General features: G+C 34.5%; 2 protein-coding genes and 1 pseudogene across 2 annotated transcripts; all 3 read left to right on the forward strand.

Moving 5' to 3' along the window:
- The first annotated feature begins 670 nt into the window (after positions 1–670).
- LOC120128377 (transcription factor bHLH62-like) lies at positions 671–3,259 on the forward strand. The gene is made up of 7 exons (XM_039146062.1): positions 671–1,688; positions 1,773–1,973; positions 2,073–2,138; positions 2,266–2,334; positions 2,430–2,483; positions 2,574–2,835; positions 2,966–3,259. The coding sequence occupies exons 1-7, from the start codon at positions 963–965 to the stop codon at positions 3,001–3,003; spliced, it is 1,416 nt and encodes a 471-aa protein (XP_039001993.1). The 5' UTR covers positions 671–962; the 3' UTR covers positions 3,004–3,259.
- Positions 3,260–9,153: 5,894 nt separating this feature from the next.
- LOC120128376 lies at positions 9,154–13,132 on the forward strand (annotated as a pseudogene).
- Positions 13,133–15,282: 2,150 nt separating this feature from the next.
- LOC120128350 lies at positions 15,283–15,705 on the forward strand. The gene has a single exon (XM_039146038.1). It carries the CDS (start codon positions 15,283–15,285, stop codon positions 15,703–15,705), a length of 423 nt encoding a protein of 140 aa, XP_039001969.1.
- The last annotated feature ends 4,165 nt before the right edge of the window (positions 15,706–19,870 follow it).

The raw sequence follows: 19,870 nt of genomic DNA on the forward strand, positions 1-19,870 counted from the left end.
AAATAAGATTTTTAACAAACCTAAGTGACATGCCAAAGCGAAATTCAAGATTTAACGATCAGATCTACTTAATCAGTTGACCTACGAATAATCATAATGATCATATGTTTGACATCATCAACTAAAGACCATTATAAACACCTCTAAATCAAGACTGGAAAATAGACAAAAACTTTTATCACTTAAGGACACCCAATCTCTTCTTTATCATTCTTATGATCAAGTTTCTCTCAAATAAAAACATTGATCAACAAAATTCTCATACAGACTATAATATTTCAATTAAATTGTATAAGTTTAATTGTCAAATGACTTACAAGATAAATTTATTCTTAATAAACATCGATATTAAAAAGTTAGTTTTCTTAAAAAAGTTATTTTATAGATTCAAATGTTGATTATAAAACTTCTATTAATTATCATAAAAAGTGTATTGACATTTAGCTTTCAGAAGCATTGGTTAAACGTTGAAATTGGAAGGTCGCCATTTTCATCCGTTCCTTCCACCGTCTATTACGCAGTTTTAGGCTCAGATTGTCGTCATACTACCGTTTCATATTTTAATATTATTATTCATAAATTAAAAAATAGAATTTAAAATAATCATAATAATAATAATAATAAATTTGCTTGGCTTGCTTTATCTATCCTTGCTTCCTCTTCACTTTCTCTCATTTCATATCTCACTTTCCCCTCTGTTTCCATTTTAGCTTTGCTTTTTAAAATTCCAACAATCTTTTTGCTCGTTGCTCTTTGTTTTCATATTCCTTAATTGAGTGATAACGGCACCATCTTCATCATCATTGTTGAGAACACCTCTTTTCATTCCATTCTTTCCGAAAACTTTCCTTTTGTTTTTTCTCGGTAAAAAAATTCTGGGTTTTGTTTCTTGATTCTCGGTTTTCATTGTGATTATTGATCTGGGTGTTCAAAAATCTTATCAAGTTTGTGTTTTTTTAATCATGGAAAAAGACAAGGCTTTTGTTATGGCTGAGGTGCTAAACAGAACAGCAATACGACAACCAACTTGGAACGAGCTGAATTGTACATCAGAGCAAGTTGGGAATTATTTTCTCATTCCGAATTGGGATAATTCAGTGGATCAGAGCGATCCCTTTGAGTCGGCATTGAGTTCCATGGTCTCTTCTCCAGCAGCTTCAAGTGTTCCTCCTGTTTCTGGGGAAAATGTAATGATGAGAGAATTGATTGGTAAATTGGGGAACATTTGTAATTCTGGTGATACTTTCAATAGTACTAATACACCTTTCAATGGTACTCCATTGAATTCACCTCCAAAGCTTAATCTTTCAACGGTGAATTTACCGAATCATTCAACGTTGGCACCGTTTTCTGCCGACCCTGGGTTTGCTGAGAGAGCTGCTAGATTTTCCTGTTTCAGTGGCTTGAATGATCCATTAATGGATTCGTTTAAGCTTTCAGGCAATCAAGTTAATGGATCTCAGAGCATTCAGAATTCGCCAATGGAATGGAATTCATGTTCCGATAAGAAAAACAGTGGGGGTTCGAGGTCGTCGTCGCCGGAAAATGCTGAATCCGGTGTTTCCAAGGAAGAATCCTCAGTCTCTCAACATATCACAGCCCGAAACGATGCCGGTACCCGGAAAAGGAAATCGGTTCCCCGGGGAAAAGCAAAAGAAACTCCATCTCCAGCAGCTGGTGATACCAAGGTGAAGATAACAAGGATTTGATTCGAATTGTCTGTCGAATTCTATCAAAAAATTTGTGAAACTAATCACAGATGTCCATTTCAGGTTGCATCGGAGATCGTCGAATCGAACTCGAAACGAAGCAAGCAAGATGGAGCCCCTGTGAAAGGGAATGCTAAAGCAGCAAATGATGGGAATTCGAAGCAGAATTCAGAGAATTCGAAGCAAATGGAGCCGCCAAAGGACTATATTCATGTCAGGGCAAGAAGGGGTCAAGCAACTGATAGTCACAGTCTTGCCGAGAGAGTATGCAAACCTTTTAAAATCAATGATATGTTGTTATTCATTGCTTAGTAAGTTAGGTTTATGTTCATCTAAAGTTCATACCATATCGAAAATTTCCAGGTCCGAAGAGAGAAAATAAGTGAAAGGATGAAGTTTCTTCAGGATCTTGTTCCTGGATGCAATAAGGTGAGCTGGATTTTTCGTATTTTTCTTAAAATATTCGTGTCTGATACTTATTCGGACATGGACATGGACATGGACATGGACATGGACATGGGGTAGTGTACTAAATTGGGAACTATATTTGTTGCAGGTGACTGGTAAAGCAGTTATGCTTGATGAAATCATTAACTATGTACAGTCCTTGCAACGCCAGGTCGAGGTAAGCTGAATTTTCGATGTCTTCACCGAAGTTTTAACGTCGATTTTGATTTGAGTGCATAAAGTAATTTACGATCAAACGATGTTTTCCTGTAGTTTCTATCTATGAAGTTGGCGACTGTGAATCCGAGGACAGATGTTGCAAAGGATGTAAGTTAATCTCCTGTGATATGGCTCTCTCTATTTATGGCAACTTGTCTGGATTTTCAAGTGATATCTTGTGTTCTTTGTATTCTGAAGATGTTCCAATCTCGTGTATCGCTGCCGCATGGAATTTGCTCGATGGATTCTTCGGCGACACCGGCATTTCCGTTCGGATATCATCCCCTGCAAGGGCTACCTCTTACCGAGACTCAGTTCTCGATGAAAACACAGGGCTTTCAACTGCCTCCAATCGATGGATTAACCAATGCTAATCATCATGTCGGATCAATTTGGGAGGATGATCTCCAGAGCATTGTTCAAATGGGGTTTGGCCAGAATCAACCACAGAGCTACCAAGGTAAAGCATAATAAACTCAACGTCCGATCCAGTACGGTACTTCGACTCTTCATTTTCTTCGAACAATATCGGAATCAGCATAGTTTGGAGTTCGAATAACATAGCTGATCCGAGTTTCCGTCTGGTGCAGGCTCAATAGCAACAGGGCAAGTGAAAATTGAGCTATGAACGAGCATTAAACAACACCTTTCTGATCCAGTGATTGTAAATAGAAACGAAAAGAGCCTTGTTTTCCCAGAAATTGTTTCTGAGACCCAATTCTTTAGTGAATTATTACAAACAAATCCTGATTTTTGATATTTTAGGACTAATTACAATGTAGTGGTCCATATGCCAGTCTTTGTGGGGATGTTGAAAGAAGAGATTAATTTTTACGAAATACTTCTGTTTCAACCATATGTAATAACAGTTAAATGTTTCAGTTAATCGAATCAAATCTAAATTTTACGTGCATGATCTCCTTAATCAGTGGCTAATATCCTTCCGCAAATTCTGGTTTTGTTACAAAGAATAACGTTAAAGAACTGCAGATAACGTCAACAGCCAAACAAAACAGTTGTGTCCCATGAATTAATCCATTTCCCTTTTTCTTTTTCTCGGCAACCAAACAAAAGCTACAGTTAAAATGAAAAGGACAGCATCTTCCCCATTACTTTCAAATTTTGCTGGAAATCAGATGTGGGGTTGAAGGGGACCCCTGGGATTGGATTAGACTGAGAATTATGTTACATTAAATCGCGTAACTAGTGGGAAAATGAATTGAAATTAGATTCTTTTGCTCGTAAACAGCTGTTAAAGTGGGGACAATTCATCTCTTTTGTCCAACTGATGATTAACAATGATTTTGTGTTCTTGAGCTGTAATCCACTGTCATTTCTTTCAACCGGATTATATATTAGTAAGGTCAAATTCTTTTATTAGTCTATATATTATGTTCGACTTGTGGATTTAGCTCGGTATTATAATTTGATCATTTTTAGTCTATAAACTTTTAAAATTTTGAAGTTTTGATCGTAACCCCAAATAATAGTTGTGGAATCTTTAAATTAAAATTATATTATTGGATTGAGGTATAGAACAATTAACGGCACAAATATATGAACATGTGCTCAGTTTTCATTGTGACATTGAACACTTATAATGGATGTTGAAATTAGTTGAGTGAATGGATCTGACATATCACTGCAAATTCTCCAAATCGTTATTGGTTCATTGCTATTTAAATAAACTGATCCCTTTTTATTTTTTTCATTACTTGTAATGATAGTAACAAATCATATGTTGAAATTAGTTGATTGAATGGATCTGACATATCACTGCAAATTCTGGAATTATTCTATTACAGAACAGTCTCAAATCTATATATTATGATGAGCTTCTAACAAGAAGATCTCATCTTTTTTGTAATGGAAATTTGGTGCATCTGTTTTCATTTATTAATTTGTTGTACTTTTATGTATTAATGGATGTTGTTGATAATTATGATTAATTAAGGACAACTTAGTTAGGATATTTCCCCTCATTCAAAGGGATTTTGTTTTAATAATTCCTCAACATGAAAAGATTTAACACATGAAAATAGGTTTAAATAAAACATTGTAGCGGTCCATTATAAAAGTGATTCTTACAATTTAATTTTTTTCATCCAGAAAATACGAATTTAAACTCATAATTTTACTTAAAAAATATAACTATTCGTAATGAGCTTAAAGGAAAATAAATTGGACAGACAAGGTGATTGTCCTATGGGTAATGAAATAATTACGTATTTTCAGTCGTTCAAAAATTATATTTTTAAAGATAAATTAGATCTACTAAACTTTATGTGGCATATTGTTTATATCACATAACTTTCAATTGCTTTAGTTATATTATTAAACTTTGATTTTGAATTCAATTATATCACTGAACTATTAAATTTTAACTACACAATGATGTGGATAAATCTTTCTGTCAATATGATAAAGTAGACATAACGATGTCGTTTTAATACGACTATGATACTCAAAATAATGCCTTTTTAGGCACTAAACTTATTTTCACTCATTCCAAAGAAAATACTAATTCAATTTAAAATATTTTAATAAAATTTTCAACCTCTAAAAATTTAAATTTTAGATCAATTTTTGAAATAAAATCTGGATGGTTGAAAGGGTTGAATCTAACTATCAGATATTGTAATGGAACAACCAATGAGATTTGGATGGTTGAATCAATAAAGTAGTTGATACCTTTCTTCACCATCAATGTCACACTTTGACAATGATGCCAAAACTAATTGTGTGACTAAATCTAGCAAGATACCGGCAAATCCATCTACTGATTGTGATGTAAACATTGTCAGTTAAACCATAATGTAATTAATTTTTAACGACCATTTTTTAATATGATTTTAAAAGATTTAATTTTTGACATATTTTTTAAATAAAAAAATTTAGTAGTATGTATCCATATTTTGTATTAGTCATGAATATCAGTATATGTAAGAGTTATCTACATAAAAAATTAAAATTTATTATTTTAAAGTAAAAATTGAAAGAAATTAGAGTAAATACATTTAACCGATTGGTCAAACTGCTATTTTTGTTCTTTTTATTTGCTTTGATTGACATAACCATATTGAATCTTCTAGTTTAGGTCATGTTAATGTCAATAACTAACATCTCCATACTAATCTCCTCGTTCCAATAAATGATTAAAATGTTAATTTTTAAATGGCATAATATTCAAATTCATCTTTTAACGTTTGGCGTTATGGTCATTATAGCTTGTTTTCTTCTTTTGAAATCATTTTAGCTCTCAACTTTTAATTTGATTGATAAATTTCATTTAAATAAGAGTCACTTTGATTAAAATTGAAACGTTGAGGGCTAAATGATTAATAAAAATATATTAGTCAAAATGATCAAGACATCAAACATTAAGGGCCTATTTTTTGTATTGAGCCTTTTGAAACCAGTGAAATTAAGCTTTGCCCCCTCCACATTTTTTTTGCTTTAATAACTCTTCAAGCTTTTGTTAATTTTGAAATCGATGAAATTAAGTTTTGGTCCTCAACTTTTATGATTAATATCTTTTAAATATCTGTTTAATTTTAAAATTAAATAAATTAAATCTTAATCTCTATTTTCATGTTTAAAAGCTCCTTTAGTCCTTGTCTATGTGGTCCCGATATTAGATATATCATCATTCAAATATATAAAATATAAAATAAGTTAAATAAATACATATCAAATATATGCTTACATTTGATAATTATTCAAGTTCGAATAAAATATATAATAAATAAATAATTTTTTTGATGTAATATATATATATATATATATATATATATATATATATATATATATATATTGTGTTTGTGGGGGGTTTATAATTAAGACCATTTACCTATAGGCTAGTTGTCACTTTAATTATTGTATATCGTGCATTATATGTACAAAACCTAACATTTTGCTTCACCAAACATTAAGCAATTATTACATGCATAAACATAGCTTTGGAAATCATAATCTACAAAATCAAAAACAATATTAATGCATGCAAGTAACGATTATACTCTTAATTTTTTAATTTTTATATAATTTATTTTTATTTTTTTATAATTTTATTTTTTTAAATTTTAATATAATTAAAAAAAAAAGTCACCATAACCTAAAAATTTACGCGCTTCCATACAAAACATACCTAAGTTAAAATCAAAATTCCATAATATTGTTTTGTTATAAAACATTAAAAGAAAGAATAAATCTTCTAAATTCACATTTGATGGTTATATTTTCTACTTCTTCATATTATATATTTATTTCTTTTAAATCTGACTTAGTTGAAAATTTTGTATTGAAAATCTAAGATAAAGTTATTATTTTGTGTGGTTATATTAGGGATGACAACAAGTCGGATCGGGTTGAATTTTGATCTCACCTAAATTCAACTCGAAAATTGAAGTCCTCGACTTAACTTGGATTTAGGAGGATCACATCCAACTCAAAACCCAACTCAATATTTTAAGTTAAAATCTATGTTTAAAATCTAATCCGACCCAAACAAATCCAATTTTTGAAATAAAAATCAAAATTCATCATATTCGAATAAAATTATCATCCTAGGCATGGGTAAAGAATTTAAAAGAAAATATTGGTAATGTGTGGCCTGGGTTTTAGAAGCTTATTTGTCCTATTTTATTACCAGCAAATGCCAGTCCCCATGACTTGTATGAATTGGGTCTCAAAAAGTGTGAAAAATGGTCCATAGTTCAGTCGGATTGATTTGATTTCATTGGGAAGACAAAACCACAAGCTTCTTGTTTTATGGTCAGCAATAGAATTACATATATGGAAGAATATTATGTCTTATTATTATTTTGTTTTAAAATTTTAACACTGTATTCTAAATTTTCTAATACTATTAATGTTTACGATAACAACACATTATAAGACAATCTACTAGAAAGTGAAAGAATCATTCGACTGTCTTCTTTTATCGAACCTCTTTCTCCAATCATCTCACTGTCTATAGCTCTCGATTCATTAAGAAAATCGTATAAATTATAAATATTTTAAATTATCCAACATAATTATAAAATGAATATACATAGACACACTTCTCTTGTACACTTGAGGGATTGTCCCCTATCCTATTGACACCAAAACCAAACAAATAAACGATCCAAGGCTTCAAAAACAACAGTGTATCTTTATGTGGATTTTCTGATATTCTTACATGTCAATTCTCTGTAATAAACTTTGGCGGTCCACCCTATCCATTCTCATAACTTCACGCCCACGAATGAGAAAGAAAGAAAAATAAAATAAAATCTTCAAATTCAGGGTTAATGAAGTGTTGTTTCTATGTCTGTTGAATGTGGAAACCACATGGATAGTAAGAACATGTTTGTGTATGTGGCTCAAACGTGCACGTTTTATGCTTTCGTGTTCCCTTTTGCAACCAAGAGATTGTATCAGAAAAATATAAATAAATAATCAAACTATATGTTTTTAAAATTATATCAATTAAAATTACATAAAAATATAAAAGAATCTTTTAACATGCAGTAGATTTTATTATACTCATGATGTCGATATAATAGAAGTAAAAAATTAATTATAAAACTGCACCTATAATAATAAATGATAAAATAATTTACTTTCAGTTGATTAATCTCCGTCACCAACTTAATTAAAAACAATTTTAAATGCATTTCCCCCAAGATTGACAAGAATAAGTATACCAAGATTAAACATATATAAAATTAGAACCAAATATTGAGAGGGATATATGGTTTGAGTTCAAAACATTATAAACATGTTAAATATTTAATCTAAAAAAATTAGAAAGTAAAAATATTTCATTTGACTTGAGTTTAAACTTACACAATCTAAAATATCATTAGACCAAAATTTTTGAGAGAAACGACATCTCTGTATTAATCCAATTTTGTCCGACACATTTAATATCCAAATACAAACTAATCAAAATAAATAAAAAACACACACAAATAATATTTTTTTATTAAATACAAATCGAATTGTCTACCCATTACAAAGGCCACTATACTACAAGCCTAATAACCTATGAAGATCCAATTTACAAAGTTCACTATCCTAGAGACCAATTACAATCCAGAGCCCAAACATCATTAGACAAAAATCCAATTTTAAAATTACACTACTCGAGGCCCAGATGTAAACCCAACAGCCTACTCAAAAAATTAAATCGGTCCGACCAAGCCCAAACACAATCTAGACAGAACCAAATGCAATTAGGAAGGATATGATGTATATATAAATGTTCAAAATTATCAATCATTTGATATTAAATGTTTATGTTTTTAGTATATGTGGTTCTCAAATTCGAAATTTTAAAAAATAATTATAATTTCTTAACTAGTGACGTCTTTATTAGTGCATCTAAAGAAAAAAATTTAAGTTTAAATATATTGATATAGAAAAACAGTTATAAACCTCAAACATTAACCGTAAAACTTGGGGACTTTTGGTAGTGAAATTTAATCCAAAAGAAAGATTGTGACGTGTCGTTACAAGAATGGAAAGCGCACAACCTTCCGTCATTACAGACCCTTCCCTTTAAATACCGACTTTTTAAACTCAGTTCCACTGTTCATCTTCTCTGTCAATAAAACCAATAAATTCTCCCCTTTTTGTCCCTACCGGTGACCCCTTCACTCCAAATTATATCTTTGGGGTCGCCCAGAATCAATAAAAAAAAGTTAATTAATTCTTAAAAAATTCAAATTTTTTTATTTGATTCCTTAATTACTAATTGAATCTAATCCAAAGAAACCAAAAATATTATTATTATTATTTTGTTAATTTTTTAAAATAGTTTTCAACCATGTCGGAAATGGAGAACACTGACCCTGAAGGGATTGACGCCGTTAGGATGACGTGGAACGTCTGGCCACGGACTAAAGTCGAAGCGAGTGCCTGTGTGATTCCGTTGGCCGTCTCCATTACTCCGATCCATTCGCACCCGGATATCCCGACGCTCCCTTACGCGCCCCTGCGGTGCAAGTCGTGTGCCGCAGTGCTCAACGCCTTCTCGCGCGTCGATTTCAGCGCCAAAATCTGGATCTGCCCGTTCTGTTACCAGCGCAACCGTTTCCCGCCACACTACGCCATGATGTCCGAGACGAACCTGCCTTGCGAGCTCTACCCGCAATTCACCACCGTGCAATACTCGCTCCAAACGAATCCCGATCCGAACAACCCTTCTGGTCCCCATCCATTGCCGCCGGTGTTCGTGTTCGTGCTGGACACGTGCATGATCGAGGAAGAGCTTGGTTTAGTTAAATCGGCGATGAAGCAGGCTCTTGGGTTGTTACCGGAACACGCGCTCGTCGGATTCGTTTCGTATGGGACTCAAGCGCATGTACATGAATTGGGGTTCTCAGATATATCAAAGGTCTATGTTTTCAGGGGTGACGAGGAGATTTCCAAGGAACAAGTGTTGGAGCAGTTGGGCCTTGGTGTTGCTGGGCGACGGCCAGCTACCGGATATCCAAAAGGAATGCAAAACTGGTACTCAAATACGGGCATTAACCGGTTCGTATTACCAGCTTCGGATTGCGAATTCACGCTCAACTCGGTGCGTTTTATATATTTGTGGTGGGAATTTCATTCTTGAATTACATATTTTGTTTATAATGTGTTTGGTTGATTTCAATTTAGCTGTTGGATGAGCTGCAAACAGATCAGTGGCCTGTACAACAGGGTAGTAGGGTGTCGAGGTGTACCGGAGTGGCCTTAAGCGTTGCAATGGGATTGCTGGGAGCCTGCATGCCTGGAACTGGTGCTAGGATTATTGCTTTGGTTGGTGGTCCATGTACCGAAGGGCCGGGGACGGTAATGCCATTAAATTCTTTATCATTTGTTTCTAATGAAATGTATGGTATCTTATAGATATTAGACATAGATGATATTTCTTGGTTGATATGAATATGGTTTGTGCTTGTACTATGATCATTATGTTATTGATCGTATGATTTCTGCAGATTGTTTCAAAGGACTTGTCGGAACCTGTACGTTCACATAAAGATCTTGATAAGGATGCTGCACCATATTTTAAGAAAGCAGTCAAATTTTATGATAGTCTTGCAAAAGAGCTGGTCAACGAGGGCCATGTACTAGACCTTTTTGCTTCTGCACTTGATCAGGTTTGTCTTAGTCATAAACTAGTAGCTATGACAGATCTAGGCTGTTGTTTCAAGAGTTATATCTGCCATGTTTCGGGTTTATGCCGTCGTAATCTTCCTAACGTAACTGGTTTTCCGTGTCTCAGGTTGGGGTTGCTGAAATGAAAGTTGCAGTTGAAAGAACAGGTGGCCTTGTTGTTCTAGCTGAAAGTTTTGGTCATTCTGTATTTAAAGGCTCTTTCAGGCGTATCTTCGAGGATGGAGACCTATCTCTTGGCCTATGTTTTAAGTTAGTTCTTGTTGTCCTTTTCTTACTTGTTTGAGGTCGAAACATCTGATTCCTTATAAGCTCTTTTTTCCCCCTCCTTTCTAGCGGCATGCTCGAGATCAACTGTTCAAAAGACATCAAAATTCAAGGGGTCATTGGACCTTGCGCATCCATGGAGAAGGTTGGACCATTTAAGAATTTAACAAGTTCCTTATTCTCTGTAAACAGAGTCTAAACAGCAGACTGTATTTACTAGTATTTATGGGGATTTAAGCTGATTACTACGAGTGTTGCAGAAAGGAGTCAATGTCTCCGACACAATCATCGGGGAGGGGAACACTACAGCATGGAAAATGTGTGGCCTCTGCAAGAGTACATGCTTGTCGGTCATATTTGATATTTCATCAACTGAGCGATCAGATGCTCCAGGAGCTGCAAATTCACAGCTTTATTTGCAGTTTCTTACAAGGTTTGCTGCATGAACTACTCAAAGGAATCCTCTTTGTTTTCCTTATTTGGATTTTACTTTGTTCATTCAGTAATATGATTGTGATCTTATTCATCTTAATTGAAGTTATCAAGACTCCGAAGGGAAAACAATGCTTCGAGTTACGACTGTGACGAGACGGTGGATGGACAGCGGTGTTAGTACAGAGGTTAGTTTAGATTCTCTTGATTTTGTGGTTTTGATTGTTCAAAATTGTCATTTCGATGTGTCTTGTTTAATCTATTCTAACTGTGAATAGTATATCCTTCCTAGGAATTAGTACAAGGTTTTGATCAAGAGACTGCAGCTGTTGTAATGGCAAGAATGACTTCTTTGAAGATGGAGATGGAGGTAATTTAACAATATTTCTATTCAGTTATCTACCAGTTGCTGTATTTCTTTTCCGAATTGGCCGCCGATCGATAATCTATTTAGACTTGTATTCTGTTGGCTCCTTTCTAATATAATAACATGTTAATCTGTTGCTTCTAATTACTTGCTGCCCTTGCATAATTATCACTTTTTGTTTCATTTAGGAGGGGTTTGATGCTACACGGTGGTTAGATCGCAGTCTCATTCGACTTTGCTCGAAATTCGGCAAGTATAGGAAGGATGATCCATCGTCTTTTACATTGAACTCTTGTTTCTCTTTGTTTCCTCAGTTTATGTTTAATTTGCGGCGTTCACAATTTGTGCAGGTAGCTGTTTCTTTTTTCCTGATATCCTCTGCTTATTTTAGAATATGTAATTGACCTATGCTCATGTATGGGGTTTTCTCTCTTTCCTTTCTGTGGCAGGTTTTCAACAATAGTCCCGATGAAACCGCCTATTTTCGCATGTTGTTAAACAGGGAAAACATTACGAATGCAGCAGTTATGATTCAACCATCGCTAATATCGTATTCGTTCAATTCGCTGCCTCAACCGGCATTATTGGACGTGGCTTCCATTGCAGCTGATCGGATTCTCTTGCTTGATTCGTATTTCAGTATTGTTATATTCCATGGTATGACAATAGCACAGTGGCGCAACATGGTTACCAGAATCAACCCGAACATCAGGTATGCTCGTTCTTGTTCATACCTTAATGTAAGATTTATGTCTAAACATTTTGTTCATAGTGTGAAAAAAGTGACCTTTGCAGAGTACTACCTTTACTAATCGATTTCTGGGTTCACACTTCACAGTCTATGATTTCGATGTGTAAAGCTTATTTCTTTCGACAGGCATTTGCACAACTTTTGCAAGCACCCCATGCTGATGCCGAAATGATTATTCAGGAACGTTTCCCTGTCCCTAGATTGGTTGTATGTGATCAGCATGGATCCCAGGTCAGTTTAATGTCGGTTCGGAAAATTAAAACTGAAAACCGACCAATTAAACCAAACTTCCAAATTGACTTGTTTAAGTTAAATCAGTTCTGTTTACTTCGGTTTAACAAGTTAACTGATTTTTTGCACGCCAGTATCCCTCCGCACCCGGTTTTCGGATACTTTCCATAGCCAATTCAGTCTAAGATTGTTTCTTTTATGACCGTGCCACAGAGGGCTTATTTTGGTTTTCCTTGTGCAGGCGAGGTTTTTGTTAGCAAAGTTGAACCCATCAGCAACATACAGTAATTCTATCGACATGGCTGCCAGATCAGATGTAATATTTACCGACGACGTAAGCCTACAAATCTTCTTTGAGCATCTTCAGAAGTTGGCCGTGCAATCCTGATTGTAGATAAACATTTGAAAGATGTAGATTTTTTGGTATGGGAAAAATTCTGTCAGTGTGAGCTCTTATCCTGTCTTACCTACATTCCACTCGGTTCTTTTCCTTTTCTTTCCATCGGTTTTTGGAATGAGAGGTCGGGTACTCCCCACAATAGCACAGATCGTTCATCGGATGAGTGCCATGAACGTGTCGGCAAGGCAACAATGAATGTCATACACGATGGGGGGAAATCAAAAGGTAGGATGAGCATTCAAGTTTTCGAGGATCCCGGTTCGTGATCGGGGAACCAATTAGGAACATATTTGACAGAATATATACACATTTTCTTTCTGTTTCTTGTTGTATACAATCAGATCAGGTGAGGTCGCAATCTCTATGTTGAAGTTTGAATTTCAGGTGATTAAGAGTTGTATAGATGGGTCATTTTTGTCTCTCAGCCCACAGTTCAGGAATTCAAAGCATCCCAAATTTTGTAACAAAAAAGTTCATAAATAAAAATATTGTATTCTTTTGTTCAGCTTGTCGGCATTTGAAAAAGTTATAATTTTTTTTATCTCATCTACTACAAATTACAGTAAACTCATCAATTGAATGTCACTATATTGTTTACCCTATGATCACTCGGGACAAAGCTAAGATTTCTAAACCAAATATGTGATGCCACACAAAGTGAATCGTTTGATGTGCATGTTAGAGATAATACATTAATAATCCAATGATAATTAAGCGTAAACAATATTATGATAAAGAAATTAATTTCAAATTGAGAGTCGCATAGAGACTTCAAGAGAAATCACGAGGATAGGAGTTTTGGAGCTTCAAGGTTCATTCCGACAAAGGTTCACTTTGAGCAGATGATCTTTTAGAGCGGAGACTGGATGACTTGCGCGGAGGATCTTCCAAAGTCCGAAGTGGAGGATATAATAGTGAGGTGATGACCCTAGAGGTACAAAATAATCACTTTAGGCATATGTACAAGGCTATAAGCAGTCTTTTTAAAACAGATTCTTCATCTTCTCTTTCAACAGATCCTACTGAATTCAAATCAATACAAACATTTCACATCGTCCATATTGCAAGTGTTCGCTCCTAACCTCAGATTATATTAATTTGCAACCCTACGCCTACAAGCAATGGAAAGCCTTTTGGTTGCACAATCACTAATTACCAAATTGGTTCAATTTCTCAATGTTATACTCTTCCCATGTGGGATGAATGTGTTTTAGGATAACCAAGTTTTTTTCTCAACAACATTTACTTGTACTTTACTTTGAACATTAATTTATCACTCATCATTAAATTATTTTAAGCATATTATATACCGTTTTAAAAGTCTCATGAAATAAAATATAAAATCATAATTTTATTATTCAAACATCTAATTTTATTTATAAATAATATGTCTCAGAATTTCAAAATATCCATTACTTTTCAAACTGTATACCAGCTTAAAAAAAAATACTAGTCTGATGTAGTATTTATAGAATATAATGACTTGATAAACAGCACTTGGCCATTAGTCAAACTACCTCCACGTAAGCATAGACTAGTTATAACCCTCTTTTACCCGACCTAATAGTAATGGGTCAGATCCAGAAGGTCCATTTAAATTTACTTTTAAAATAAAACATAATAATGAATTTTGAATGGAAAATATCTCACATTTAATAACCCAAAAATTTGTAGTGTTCAAAATAAATATAAAAGTAATAAAATAAATTATAATATGTAATGTAAAACAATGTCAAAATAATAATTTTAATGTCCCATAACACAAATAATAATAATCCTGAAAATAAATAAATAAAGTTCACAGTAAAAATTAATAGTTTCTCTGAAAATAATTGTCGAAACCTTTTAAATACCATATCACCTAAAATTGAGAATTTGAAAGAGAACTAAAGGAGTGTAAGCTATTAAGTTTAGTGTCTCTAAAGTACAACCAAACAAACAAGTCACGGTTTAAAAATTATATCTATATTCCGAATCAATAATTTTAATGGTACAAATGTTATGTAAATGAAAATGCACCCGACCACCTCACACCGTCTGAAAAGTAGGTTCTCCATAACTATTCTCTACAACACACCATTTGAAGTGGAATCCATCCCGAAGGGAGGAGCCACTGTATCAATAGTAAAATTCACCCATCGAGTGAATATACTGAACTTTCCTTACCACAATCACAACCCCATATGACATAATAACCGAAACAAAAGTGGATATATATAGGTAGCATGGGAGGTTGTGCCGTTGCGGTAAGCAATCATAAGAGAAAAACAAAACAAAAGAGCAAATTACTTTATTAAAAGGAAAAAAAATGGCATTGGCGTCAAATATGGAATTGCCAAGACCAAAGTTGATCTCTCTTGGATTCAGCCCCAAAGGTGTTTACTTGAGCTATGTTCGTGACGGTGGAAACATTGATGGGCATCTCAATTTTTTCGAAACTTATGCTAAGAGCCCATATGCAAAATTTGAAATGGAGTTTCGTAGCTTTGATGATTTGTTGTTCCACATAAGAAGTGTGCAAAACAACAAATATTGGGAAAGAAGCAAAAATCTTTCCATCACCGGAAACCCATCGGAGCAGTATTGGATTACTGCAACCTCCGACAACATGGAGGAAGATCAATCTAAGGAGTCATGTACGTTGTTCAAGTTAATCCCTATAGATCCTGCAGCAAAGACAGTCCGGATTGGTCATGTGCAATCAGGATGCTATTTATGCATAGGGGGTTAGCTAACCCAACATATGATTGCTGCGTGTTGGCAAACTACAACGTTTATGATCATCAATTCTGTGATATCTTCCAACTTATTGAATGGAATTAAGTGTTGCTTCTACCTTCGTTTTCTTGTAATTAATAAATGCCCAAGCATAGACTAGTGGCATTATATCTCTCATGTTGTACAATGTGATTGTGGGGATATATAATAAAAATCATGCATGCTATTGTATGTGTAATAGAGATCAATATATTTGTACTCCTGTTTTATATGATTGCCTGATGAAAATTTACTACCGATCGTACAATCAGAATCCCTCTCGCTCTATATTCATGCTTGCAAATGCCAATAGAGCTAAGGAACATCAATCAACGATTTACCCGGAAAATTTGTTAATGTAAGAGTAAACTTGTAGATGCTCGGTTTCGTCCGGGGACTCCGTTCGAGTTCTAGATCCAGTACGAGTTACAGTGTGGATCAGTGAGAGCCCAAATGAGCCCAAGACTGTTGGAGGCCCATCTCAAGACCAATGGACAGCAGCTGTGTGTAGAAAAAAGAGATGGACGTTGGCTTTAGCAGTTGAAATAATCAGATAGTGGGGAATTAACTACCAGAAACGTGGGACATTTAACCACTGAAAACGAGAGCATTAGGGGGGCTACCGGGGATTAACCAGATGGAGGAACCATCACAAATTACGGGGGAGAGAAGGAAAACAGAGCAGAGAAATTACACAGACAGAGGAAAAAAAGAGAGATTAGCCGAGAAAGAGACCATTGGAGGGCGAAACTAAAAATCAACTAGGAGTCATCGGAGAAAGATATTAACCATCACGAGAGGACGAGTTGCCGAGAATGATAGTAGCTATCATCAATTTCGTGGTGTAAAAGGATACGACGAGAAACAATAGTGTAATCTTACAATTCAAAAACAAAGAAAGTAATAGAAGTATTTTTCTGAGGAATTCTTCCTCAATTGCTTTTGTTTTCCAGTTCGCTTTCTTTCGTTTTTGTGTGTGTGTGCTAATACTATTTTGAATTAAGTAAAAAGGGAATTTGGGGGTTAAATCACCTGGGTTATATGAACTCAAGTGGAGTCTTGTTGATTCCATTGTCCTTAGTTCGGGTTGTGTCAAAAAAAAAAGAGTTGAGATTAGATTTAGTACATATGAGTCATGAAACAAAACAAAGCGTAGGGAAAAAGAAAGGCATAAATTTACCTTACTTCTTCGTCGATAGACTTCCTTCCATTGTTGGGGCTTTGAGCGATAGAGGGTCGTGTTGGCCGTTTTGCCTTGGTTGTGGTCTCGTTCGGGTTTTCATAGAATATAGGTGTTGGGTTCCTTAGATTAGGGATTATTTCGTGGTGGCTGGAGTTAGCGTATATCCATTGTGAGTTACGAAGAAAGGGTTTGAGTGGAGAGAGTGTTTTGGTCAGATTGGGGTGTGGTTTTGGGTGTTTTCGATAATGGTTGGAGATAGTTTGGGTAAGAGTGGCATCATGAAACGATGGCCTGTCGAACGACGACGATATTTCCGGGGAAGCAGCGTCGTATGTGTGGCCGAGAGAGAGACAAAGAAGGAAAAGAAGGGGGGTTAAGACAGTGAAGAACGGTGAGGTTTCTGGTCCAATAATACATGGGGTTTTAATTTTAGTTTAAGGGTTATGAATGAAGCATGAAACGACAGTGCATAGGCTTAAAGAAATGTGTGCATGGCCAAGAAAGGACTAATCATGTGTGTAATCCTCTAATGTTCAAAGTTTTTCATTTTAGTCTTTAGATTGCTGTTTTTTGGGTTTCTGTTTATATCTTCTAAGTTTACGCGTTTTCTTTTTAGTCCTAGGCTAAGCTGTTTTCAATTCCATGTTACTGTTACATTTGAACTGTAATTTTATGGATTCTTGTTTTAGTCCTGGTGCTAGTTATCTTGGTGTTGTATGAGCTTTCGAATTTAACCTGTAATTTTATTTTTTGTGCATTTTAGTCCCTTAAGCATATCCATGTTATAGCTTTGCGATTTGATTTTCTATTGCTGGTTTTTTCCCCTTATGTTCGTTTTGGCCCTTGGATGTTCATAGTTTTTTTTTAGTTTGTAATGCCTAAATAAAATATATTATTTAATTTAATATCACGTGTAAGCATGTTTGACCAATATGTATAGAATCATATTTTATTATTTATTTAACATAGTGTCATTTTTATATTATATGCATGGTTATAGTTTTTAATTTTAAATATATGTATATAATTTTTTGTAAGTCACGTTGTATGATATTTTAAATTTTGTATAATTAATTTTGGCATGACATCTACTTTTTGCACAATTTGTATGATACCCTCATGTGCATAACTCGACATACCACATAATTAGATTAAGGGTAATATACTTTTAATTTAAAATTGTTTTAAGTTGGCAGTCATAACTGATTTGAGGTCCGCTTTTAATGATTTTAAAATAAAAGTGTATCCCGAAAGTGAAACCAAAAAATTGATTCGTCACCTAAAATTTGGGAACGAGAGAAAAAGAAATGTTCGTTTATTTAAATATATCGAGAAAAGGTTGTTATATCTTTAAGATCTGGTCTCGATATTTGTAAATAATCGAACATTCTTTATCTTTCTAAAACAACTTGGTAATTTAATTTGTTTGAGTGCTTTTGAATGTTTTTAAATTTACGTCATTGTTTTATGGGATCAAAAATTAAATTAAGTTCGAATTTGTAAAGTTCATTGCAAAGACGTTAATTAATCGACTAGGTACCAATTTAGGGCGTTGTGGGGGTGCTAATCATTCCCCACACGTAATCGACTCTCGAACTCGGATTTTGATAACGCATACCTCAATTTGTTGTTTTAATTAAAATTAATTTTTATTTAAAATGACAAAGAATTGTTTGGGTGCCCAATCACACCCTAATCAAAGATTGGTGGCGACTCTTCGAACCGTATTTTTTGATCGTAAAGGAAATCCAAAATTTTTCGAAACGAGAGATCTTTTAAATCACATTTGTTTTTAAATTAAATCAATTGAAAGAGATAAATTAGAAATTAATGTGGTTTTCAAAATCTCACCTTTAAGGAAAAATGGTTTCGACAGCTTGGCGACAAATTGAGTTCTTTAGAGAGATTGCTGAAGAAGAGGAAGCGGAAGTTTGCGCTTCAGAAAGATCGTCTAAAGGGGTATACAATGCCAGTTGTCCTCTAATTATTACTCCCAAAAATTGAGTTATTGAGAAGGTAGCCCCGAAAGTGGTTATTACACCTCCATCTTCATTCCCATATCGGGATAATAAACAAGTGCCTTGGAAATATGATTGCTAGATGGGAGATGTAACAAAAGAGAATGAGGAAGTAGATGAGGTAGGACGCTTTACTAGAAGCGGTAGGTGTTATTCTCTTAATCCACCTAAAGAGTCTGAGAAGAAGGTTGCAGTTGATAAGGGGAAAAAGGTTGATGTGCAGATATAAGAAGATAAGCCTGTTATCAATGAACCAGTAACCGAGAGTGAAGCGATAGAATTTTTGAAGTTTCTGAAACACAGTGAGTACAGTGTTGTGGAACAGTTACACAAGTTGCCTGCCCGTATTTCTGTTTTATCATTACTTTTGAGTTCAGAGGCCCATAGGAATGCTCTGTTAAAGGTTTTGAACCAGACTTTTGTTTCGAAAGAGTTGCCCATTGAAAAGTTGGATCGGTTAGTTTCCAATGTACAAGCTGATAATTTTTTATCTTTTTCTGAGGATGAAATCCCTTCTGGGATGATGGGTAGTCAGAAGGCTTTGCACATTACAGTTAAATGTAAAGGGTATGTGTTGTCCCGGGTCTTGGTTGATAATGGTTCAGCTTTGAATGTGATGCCCTTAGTGGCTCTAAAGAAGCTTCCATTAGATAGTACACTTATGAGGACCTGTCAAAGTGTGGTTTGAGCTTTCGATGGGACTAAAAGAGAAGTGTTGGGGAAGATTGATGTTCCTCTGAATATTGGTCCAGCAACTTATGAAGTGGAATTTCTCGTAATGGACATTATGCCTACGTACAATTGTTTGTTGGGAAGGCCTTGGATTCATCAGGCCGGTGCAGTTCCGTCCACATTGCACCAGAGACTGAAATTTGTGATTGATGGAAGGTTGGTATGTATTCAAGCTGAAGAGGACATTATTGCTTCTATTTCTACTA

Source organism: Hibiscus syriacus, unplaced genomic scaffold (genome assembly GCF_006381635.1).
Source record: "Hibiscus syriacus cultivar Baekdansim isolate YM2019G1 unplaced genomic scaffold, ASM638163v2 tig00110478_pilon, whole genome shotgun sequence".
In the NCBI taxonomy this organism is placed as follows: Eukaryota; Viridiplantae; Streptophyta; class Magnoliopsida; order Malvales; family Malvaceae; genus Hibiscus; species Hibiscus syriacus.

What these genes read in the sequence shown, in the direction of transcription:
- LOC120128377 (XM_039146062.1), top strand. Translation starts at nt 963, where the DNA reads ATGGAAAAAGACAAGGCTTTTGTTATGGCTGAGGTGCTAAACAGAACA. An exon ending in GTCACAGTCTTGCCGAGAGA is followed by an intron (nt 1,974 to 2,072) that starts GTATGCAAACCT and finishes GAAAATTTCCAG; the next exon opens with GTCCGAAGAGAGAAAATAAG. An exon ending in GGACAGATGTTGCAAAGGAT is followed by an intron (nt 2,484 to 2,573) that starts GTAAGTTAATCT and finishes TGTATTCTGAAG; the next exon opens with ATGTTCCAATCTCGTGTATC.
- LOC120128350 (XM_039146038.1), top strand. Translation starts at nt 15,283, where the DNA reads ATGGCATTGGCGTCAAATATGGAATTGCCAAGACCAAAGTTGATCTCT.